This window comes from Malania oleifera, chromosome 3 (genome assembly GCF_029873635.1).
Source record: "Malania oleifera isolate guangnan ecotype guangnan chromosome 3, ASM2987363v1, whole genome shotgun sequence".
In the NCBI taxonomy this organism is placed as follows: domain Eukaryota; kingdom Viridiplantae; phylum Streptophyta; class Magnoliopsida; order Santalales; family Ximeniaceae; genus Malania; species Malania oleifera.
Genome location: NC_080419.1, coordinates 66,093,855 through 66,103,717, shown reverse-complemented (window position 1 = coordinate 66,103,717; position 9,863 = coordinate 66,093,855). Strand labels below are relative to the sequence as shown.

Here is a 9,863-nt window from a genome sequence, read left to right as displayed (position 1 = left end):
GTGAAACACAACATACAGGTAGAAACCAAAAGCACCATGTATTTTCATTAATTTCAGAGGCAGTACTATAATGACCCAAAGAATAATGGTATTTAAATAATAAAGAGAGGAAAATGGAAATAGTAAAAGAGGGTGGCAACAGACTTCGTCAACGAAAAATAACATTCTTCGATGAATTCTCTTCTTGACCTGTCGATGAAGTGACGTGACTCGTCGATTAAGTGACGTGACTCGTCGACGAAGGCCAATGTATAAAATAGGCCTAACCTTCATTTTATGGATGAAAATCTTGCGAGAATTTTTCTCTCTCTCTCCTCATTTTGTCTCTCCTTCCTTCTCTCTAAGATCTCGAGCCAGATTCTTGCCGATTCGACAATCTAAAGCCACCACTACGCTCCTGGAAAAGTTCTCTGCAATCCTATTGGAGTGGATCGTCGGTGGAGCTACTTTGAAATTCATCCTTGGTTTAAGGTGAGACTTTTTTATTCAAAATTTGGTCTTCCCATAGTTATAGGAAATGTTATTCACGGAAAAATACTGAAGTTTAGTTCTGAGAGTTGTCATTTTCAGAGTGTTGAACGGGGAACCCTGCAAGTGCAGGACCAGTGAATTTTAGGGGGGGTTTTTAGAAATTAGGAAAGGGAATAAACTAAAGCAATTATTTTCCATGTGAATTATTATTATTATCAGCAAGTTAAGTTTCAAAAAAACATGTATTATATTTGTTTATTATTGAGAAAATGCATATTTAGGAAAAATACTGCTATTGCGTTGAAATATGTATATTAGTATGAAATACAGAAAATATGATTTTAGAATAGAATGTATGGTTTTATATAGCATTGTGTGGCATGAGTATTATTTTACGTGGAAACTATTATGATATGACAATTTTATGAATAAAGTATGTTTTCAGAGATTATGAAATAATGCAGTACATTATGGTTTAAAATATATGATAAATGAATTATTTATTCAGAATGATATGTATGAAATGTTTGGTGCAAGGCTGAGATTGATAGCCAGCGCAAGGCCGTATTTATGAATGCTCTATGCAAGGCCACAGATATAAAAGAGATTGGTGTAAGGTCATATGTATGTACCTATGTTATTATAGAAATTGCTATCAATCTATTTATGTTAGACAAGTATATTATCATGTATTTTATGTTATCAGAACCCGGATGTTAGTTCATTTCAGTTACAAGAGCACGGTACCATAGCTATATAGATTAGATATTTATGTTCAGACTTGTGCTAACCGCCCCTACAAGTAGAGGGGGTGGGAGATGGATAGTCAATGTGGCTTTCAGTGTAAAGTTGTAGACGTCCACTTAGCAGTATGGACCAGGGTGTGGTGGGCCCATCGTACTTACAGACATTTTTGACTCAACAGTGGTCGACTAGCCACTGTCGGGTCCTGTCTTCAGGCTGCACTACCTGTCATGAAGGGTAATACATGACATCAGCTAGTTATACATCCTATGTAAATTATAGTATTATCAGTTATATCAGACATTTCATAATCAGTATGAATTATTAGAAATTATAAAAGTATATAATTATTTAGTATGTTATGATGAATGGTTTCTAGCATATGAAATGTATTGTATATGTATTATAGCATCAAATATTCATTTTGCCACACTGTTGCATTTAGTTTATTTTCCCTTACTAAGAAGTGTCTCACCCCCCAAACTTAAATAATTTTTAGGAAACCTAAAAAGACCGGCAGATCGAAGCCGCCATTGAGATAGTGTGATACTACCCCGCTAGGAGGGTAAGTTTTGATCTAGGAACAGGAGATGTATGTTGTTGGTTCCTAGATATGTATATATCTTTGTATTTTGGGGATTGTATATAAACACAGTGTTTTGGATTATAGTTGACTCTGCTATTATGTATTTTGTGGTTATAAGAATATGATTTACACTTACTGTTGCCTAGGTTTTCACTGTATATGACAGGTGTGTCCCCGTTTCCCACGGGTTCAGGTTGACTATGTTATCAGATATGTTTTATTACATGATTAGACAAGCAAGTCATTACAAGTACAATATAGATAGAAACATCAAAGCACACGTACATCCATTCAAAAGCATTGTAAAATAGAATACAAGAAAAAATAAATAAAAGAAAAGGAAAGAAAAGCAAAGTATGCATGAGCACAACACATAAGAAAAATATAAAGCACATAAAAAGATCCCAAGCATCTAGCCTATCCTAATCAGAGTCAGAATTAAAATTAGAATCAGAACTAGCCCAACAAGGCGAGGCGGCTACTACTCTAGCGGCGTCTCGGTATTGTGTCATTTCCTCCAAAGTACGATGCAAGTTAGGGGTAAAAGGGGAGGTTGGTGGTTTGCATTTGCTTGAGGATACGGAGTGACACCAGCTGGTCAAATATGTCCGTCGGAGGTCTCACGGCAACATCCAGTGGCATGGTCGGCCGAATCATATTGAGCATATCCTCTGTAAGCCCTGGGGTAACATTCGAGGACTGCTCTCTAATGGGTGGCACAGCAGAAAATGGAGGGGGAAACTGCACATCCTCAATAGTCACCCTTGGTGCTCTCATCTCCTTCGAAATTCGTTTATGCTTGCTCAAGGCCGCTCGACCCTTGGAAGAAGACTCTCCCCTTGGCGGGTCCTAGACCCTCTGCTGCTTGGCAGCGCATCGTGGCAAGTGGTCGTGCTTTGAGGTAGCCCAAGGCTCCGTTCGTGGAGGCATTGGCAAGGAAAGACAAAACCTTAAGTGCGTAGGGATGGGGCATCGCACAAGGTGGGGCACAAACACCAACATCCATAAAAAATATTTAGTTATTCGGTTAATTATGGATAGTAAAAATGTTAATCATCCTTTTTTCCATTTCATGAATTACATCATTTATTAAAAACTGTTAAAGAAAGTATAAATTAATCAAGATAACGAAAAATATTGATTCAAGAAATTTAATAAAGAATGAATAGAATAGTTAATCAAATCATATTACTTTCGAAGCCTATTCATGTAAATGATCGCAAGATATAAATATTTTTTAAAAAGAAAAAGAAAGAAATATTAAGAGATTTAATATTTTATATAGCTACAAACGATTTCTCCAAAGTGGACTTTGCTATGCATGTATGTTAACATAGCCACTTATGAACTCGACATGATTTGTGTCTAATATTTAATTAGCATCAAAAAATTCTTTTATAACTATAGGGAATCCACAATAAAATAGTCCATAATTTATAGTACTCTTGAGATATTTCAACACCCTTTTTAGTGCTATCCAGTGGTCATTGCTCTATTTCTAAACCTCTCAAAAAATGATTTAGGGAATTACACGTTAGATCTATAGGCTTTAATATTCTTTAAATGTCAGCTGTGCAAAAGATCAAAAATAAAACGAGGAGTAGCCCAATGAAATTGTAGGATTTCAAAAAATAAGTTCAGATTTCGTTAGTAAACGAGTAATGTATAAATAAATAATTCAAAAATTTCTCACCACTCTTGCAAAGGAGACATCGATTCGTTTTCAATTTATAACTGGATGAAGCACATATATTAATAGGGAGGGATGCTCAAAGGTTGAAATTGTGTTGCACATAATTGCAACATTTATTTTGTGAAATTGGAAAGTTGGAGAGAAATGGAAGGTTATGTGACTATTCAAGTTTCCTTGATATAGATGACATTGGAATTGAGTGGCAAAGGTTCGACAAGGATATTTTGGATGGTATATAATTTGTTTGAATATAATAAGGATTAACAATTAAAAGGAAGAACACTCAGGATACTTTGACTATTTTGAAATTTGTAACCTAAGACTATAAAAAATTTGGTTAAATGCGCTTCATTTTTTAAGTTGAGTACCTATGGAAGGGAAGAGGGGCTTTGTGGTCATACCTAGGATTATGATTGTATCTACTATGTCTACATACTAAAAATGTGTATAATTCATCAAATGGAACTACAAAGGCTAGCCTGAACCAACTTCCAAAATATGCCCACCAATGACAAACTGCAATGATTTTTGAGAAAAAAAAATTATATTTTTTTAAAAGATTAGGTGGTCTTTGTCGGTCCCTCTCATACAATAAAATCATCTTAAACAACTTTTGCAAAAATCAACTCCTTAACCAAAAAAATTTTGCAAAAACTCCTTGACCAAACTTTTTTTTTCAAGAATTAGCTCCTTTTTATTAATTCCTTTTTTAAAATAATATTTTCAAAATCTATGGGCAACAAAACTAATCCTAAGTCCTTGGCTTAGTGTTTTATGCATAGGGTTCTTTTCATACTATTATAACTATTTACTTGCAATGAATAAGGCTACTGATGTGCAATTTATCCCAAATAAAAAAGATTAAGGTTTTTTACGTAATCCAAGTTTTCTTTTTCTTAGTCACTATTTGGTATAATTGTTAAAAATTATAAAAATTAAAATTAGAAATTATAAATAAATAAAAAAATAAATATCACAGTTTTACTAGAAACAAATTTTATCTCAAATTTTTTTTTTTTGTAGAATATAAGAAGGTGTTTGGGTCTTTTTGAAAAACTTTACTCTACAAGTTGCGACGAAAATGGCGACAGGCGAGGGACTCTATGAACGGCGATGGGCAAGAGGTTGTGATGCTCTGCGAGCAATGACGGGTGAGGGGCTCCAACAAACAGCGACGACGAGGGGCTGTGACAAACGATGATAGAGAGGGGCTGCGATGAGCGGCGACAGTGAGGGGCTGGTGCTGCGATGGAGAGAGGAGGATCGGGAGGGGAGGAGGGAAACAGATCAGGGTTGGGAGGGGAGGAGGGAAAGAGAAAGGAGGGAAAGGGAAAGGAGAGAAATGAGGGAATTTGGGGAAACCCAAGCGGCGCGGGTAAATATACTTATGTGTATTAGTGATGAATCTAAACCATCACTAATATCTCCTAAACCGTCACTAATATATTGAACTAAATTATTTTTATATTTTTTAAGTAAAGAGCTTATTCGTGACGAATCTAAACCGTCACTAATACAATATTATTAGTGACGAATCTTCCCAAACAGTCGCTAATATTGTTAATTAAATTATTTTTAAATTTTTTAAATAAAAAGACTATTATTGACGAATCTAAACTGTCACCAATACCTTATTATTAGTGATGAATTTTTCCAAACTGTCACTACTATTATTTACAAAATTATTTTAAAATTTTTTAAATAAAAAGACTATTAGTGATGACTCTAAACCATCACTAATATATGTCATTAGTGATAGTTTTGAAAATTTGTTACTAATAGTGTTAACTATATGATTTTTATATATTAATACAATAATAGTAGTGGCGGCTACCTAATCGTCACTAATAACGACTTTTAGTAACGGATTTTATTCGTCATATCCATAGAATCGTCGTTAATATTTTCTCGGGATAATTTTTGCGCAAAAAATGGTTTCCCGTGATAGTTTGGGCGGGAAAATCAGTTTGTAGTGACGATGTTATTAGTGATGGTTTTAAAAACCATCACTAATAGTTTCGTATTAGTGACAAGTGCTAAAATCGTCACTAATGCTTACACTATTAATGACGGTTCTTAAAAATCATCACAAATACCAACTTTTAGTGACAAAATTGTATCCGTCACTAATAAATTTGTCACTAAAAACCTATGTTTTATAGTGAAGTCTTATGGGCTTTGATTTGATTTTAGTTTATGTTTAATTCAAGGCTTAATTCATGGTGTACGGAATTTAGGCCTGCTATGGGTAGAGCTAGGATGGACTTATAGGCTTAGATTGGTTATATTAAATATTGGGCTAGATCTAGGTTCTTAAAGTAGGCTCGGTACGAAGTTAGGATAATTGACCCAGGTCAAGGTTAACTTGGGTCAGATTCAGGTCAAATCAAAGTTAGTTAACTTCGACTCGAGTGAAATTGACATGGGTCCTTGGGTTGAGTTTGGGTATTAGATTCGAGTTTTTTGGTCTAAATTAGGGATTTAGGTCAAACCGACCCAAATGTTTAGGGTCAATTCAATTAGACCCCTTTTGGTTTTTGTAGGGTATTAGTATGGTTCTAGGGGTTCCATTTTGAAATTTTTTCTAGGCTTTGTTGGGATCAGTTTGGCTAGCCTTTGGGGGGATTATGGTTTGGGGTTTTGCGAAATTCTTATTTTTGGGCTTTAATGATTCTGTTTTTGGGATTTCTCTATAATTAAATGTAAACTTGTATGATCAACTCAATAATTCCAAGATTTAATAAATAGGTTCAAGGAAGGGGTACTAACCTTTTAGTCTTTTCTACTAAGCTCGTTCAAGGACTTCTAAATATGTTCTTAAAATTTCTACACTTCCTTTTTATCTCTATTTTTGTTGTCCTTAGCTTAAGTTAATCTTCAACCCCCTTTGAATTCTCTCCCTTTTTATCTTGATCCCCAACTTCTTCCTAACTTGATTTTCTTCCCTAATCTCTCTATTTCAATTTCTATAGCCTCAAAAATCTAAATTTTCCAACCTCCCTTAAAAATCTCTCCCTTTCTATCTCAATTCCCAACTTCCTAACTTTATTTTCTTCCCAAGTCTGTCTATTTCAACTTCTTTTCCCTTTGAAATCTAAATTTTCCAAACTTTCCCATATTTTCCAATTTTTAGCCCCCAAATCTCAATCCCCTCTCTATTTTGTTTCAATTTATCCCTTATTTTCAATTTTTAGCCCCTCCTCCGGAGTTAACCACATGCCCTATTTATAGACAAACTAGTATTATGACCAGCTCATGGGGAGAAAGTGAAGGTGGCTGGCCACAGGAACTAGCCACTTGAAAAATGGTGCATGCAGAAGGAGAAGGCAAGCATGCCTTGTCTGCCATGGAAACAATCGTGTGAGACTACTAGGGTTGGGCTTAATTGCTGCCAAATTCAAAAATGAAGCCAATGTGGGCCCACACCATCTTTTAGTTGCAAACAGTGGCCCAAAATGGGTCCAATTGGCATAAACGTGTGATCTAACATTGGAATTATTTCTCTTGTGTGTGCAAGTGATGAAGAAAGCCCAACTACAATAGCCCAACATATGAGGACCAAACTTTTCATTTTTTGTATTTTCTTAAAAATTGTTCTTCTACTACCTACGTGTGACTAAACAACAATTTGTACACAAGGCCTAATTAGTGAAACATTTTAGCGCAGTGAGGCTGAGAGAGAATCAAAACGAGAAAACCGCTAGGTGAAGACCTTAGATAGCACTTAAAACCCAATGACTTAAAAGAACTAAATTAAAGAAAAAACTCAAAGTTTTATTATGTAATGATCAAGACAAAATGAGGTGTCTACAACAAGCACATGGACACGTGAAAGGACAGGTCCCTCGTATAATTTCTCCTAATATATATTATGCCTTAACTCAATAGTTTACCTAAAGTGTTAGTTTTTTAGACTATGAAACTAATCAATTTTTTTAGACTACCAAACTAATCAATGTATGAATATGTAAAATCCATATGGGACTATTGTTGATCGTGCCTTAAGAAACGAGTGTAGAAGGTCAAATGTAACATTAGAATTTAGACAACAAAATATTTAGAATAATAGAACTTTAGAATTTAGACAACAAAATATTTAGAACAATAGTCAATGTGAAGTGTATTATGTAACATTATATTTTACTATTTCTAGGCATATTTGTTAGAATTAAAAATACCTTCCAATGAAAAGTAGAAAATTATTTTATGAGGAAAAATAAATTCTCTGTTTGCTATAGAAGAAATTAATTTATTTTTCTCTCTTTGAAAAAATTATTTTTCTTCTCACATTGAACATGTTTTATCTTTATAACTATTCTCTTAGGCGCAATAATTGAAAAGGAAAATAAAATATTATTTTTAAAAGAAAAAATTACCGCTCAACGCACTGGGAACGAAACGGGAGCAAAGGTTTATTTTTATTTTCCTTTTCCTCCAAACTGATATGAAATAAATATTCAATCAATGAAGATTTAGGGGAGATGATGCACACTAATTTTTCTTTTGTACAAATGATGCTTGAATTGGTAACACTGTATGAGTCTTGGTCCTCTGGTACTCAACTATGTTCACCATGGCGTCTCTGAGGATCACCCATGGCTGACGTGCTGAAATTCTGTGCAAATTGAACCATTTCCTCGCCCAAGTCCAGAAACTAATGACCATGTCATCATATACCTCTTGAATCTGCACTTGATCCTGACATCTCAGTAAACTTATATAAGCTTCAAGGTCATGAACAAACGTAGGGTTTTGCATCATGAAAAAGTTGATCGCCAGTTCAACACCCACGTGAGCGTAACACGAGCAACTCGATGGAAACTCATATCCCCCTCCTAAAATCCTAAAATTTTCGTTGAACACAACCCCAGGCATCTTGGTGATTGGGTCCCTGACATTGGCTATTCTTAGAACTTTCACACCCAGCTCCTCGCAACGTTCCTTGAGGCCGGCATTCCCGACTCTTGGGCTGGCGAATGCGAAAACTGTGATCGGGATTTCTCGGTCCAATCTGCAGTTCCTATTCAATCCAAGCTCGGCGACATCGTAAGCAAACAGAACACCCAGCGAACTCCCCATGCTGTGCCCAGCCACAGTTATACTCAATTCCTCACCTTTAAACTTGTTTATAAGCCGTGTCAATTCAGAAAGAAGCTGCTCGCGACAGCTTCCGAGCCCAAACTTGCCATTCCTTTCGTCCGAAGTATACAAGCTGAGAAACCCCGACTCAACCTTAACATCGGACTGTGGGTTCTGAGGATCAAACCGTGGCGGAGTCAAGGAGCTCATTAGGTTGACGATCCACTCCGTAGTTGTCATTGTCCCTCTAAACGTTACCAGAATATCTCTTCTACCTATCCTCGTGATCACGTCGTCCTTGGATGACACGGCAATGAATCCGATCCAATGGCCGCAAAATGCTACATTTCTTATTGGAGTGGTGATGTTGGGGGTGGCATAGATGTACTTAGTTACCTCATAACCAGAGTTTCCCAATCCAAGTTCACTTAACAAGCTTTTCCTCCCATGCTTGCAGTTTAAGTAGCGTTTCGAGGTCCGATCAATCTCGAACCCCTTGTAACATGCATTGACAAACTCACCATATCGAATGATCTCATCACGGAGTACAGAATGCAGGGGTTTCAGAAGATCTTTCCAATCGTTGGAACCTTGAACTTCTCTCCAAGCATGGGCTAAACTAGACGTAGTTTTAGCGATTGTTGTTGCCGCTGGTGCACTTGAAATGGCAGAAACAACAAATGCTCGCCTTGCATAAGTGTGTTTACTCTTCTTCGGTGGAAAGACCTGCCTGTATAAGCAGGGCCGATGGCAGGTGTCCCATGAAAATGTATGGAGACTCATGGTAAACTATGGAAGCTATAGAGTTAGCACTTGGAGGTAGAGAGGAAATTTATACATGCATGTGTGTATGTCGGGCGGGGATTGTTCCCAGTTAAATTTTTTACAAACTCCAAGGTCCATTCTAGACTTTCTTGAATGAAAAATCTTCTTTTACATTGATCGTTTTTCTTCTTCAACGGGGGTTGCATCAACATTGGATGAATAATTTTTAAAATAATTCAACTCTTTTAGACTCTTATTTCAATGTATCAGGTTTTCTATAAATTTAATTCTTTAAGTTAAAAATTGGGCATGGGTGGTGGGGTTTTGTAAATCACTAATTAAAATCTACAAAAGGCTAGGTAATTTTTTATGTCGATTAGCCCGGTCCATTAAGAAATATTTTTAATTTTTTTGTTTTGATTTTTTCTCAAGGCCGGTCAAGTCAACATTTGATCAAAACGAATAACAAATAATTCAATCCTAAATTAAGCTTGTATTACCGTATGCCTAATTTTCTATGATTAC

At 35.8% G+C, this 9,863-nt stretch overlaps 1 protein-coding gene across 1 annotated transcript; it reads right to left on the bottom strand.

Annotated features, from left to right (window-relative positions):
* Positions 1 to 7,985: 7,985 nt before the first annotated feature.
* LOC131151341 (galactolipase DONGLE, chloroplastic-like) lies at positions 7,986 to 9,356 on the bottom strand. Its single transcript, XM_058102583.1, has one exon. The coding sequence runs from the start codon at positions 9,354 to 9,356 to the stop codon at positions 7,986 to 7,988; it is 1,371 nt and encodes a 456-aa protein (XP_057958566.1).
* Between the last annotated feature and the right edge of the window lie 507 nt (positions 9,357 to 9,863).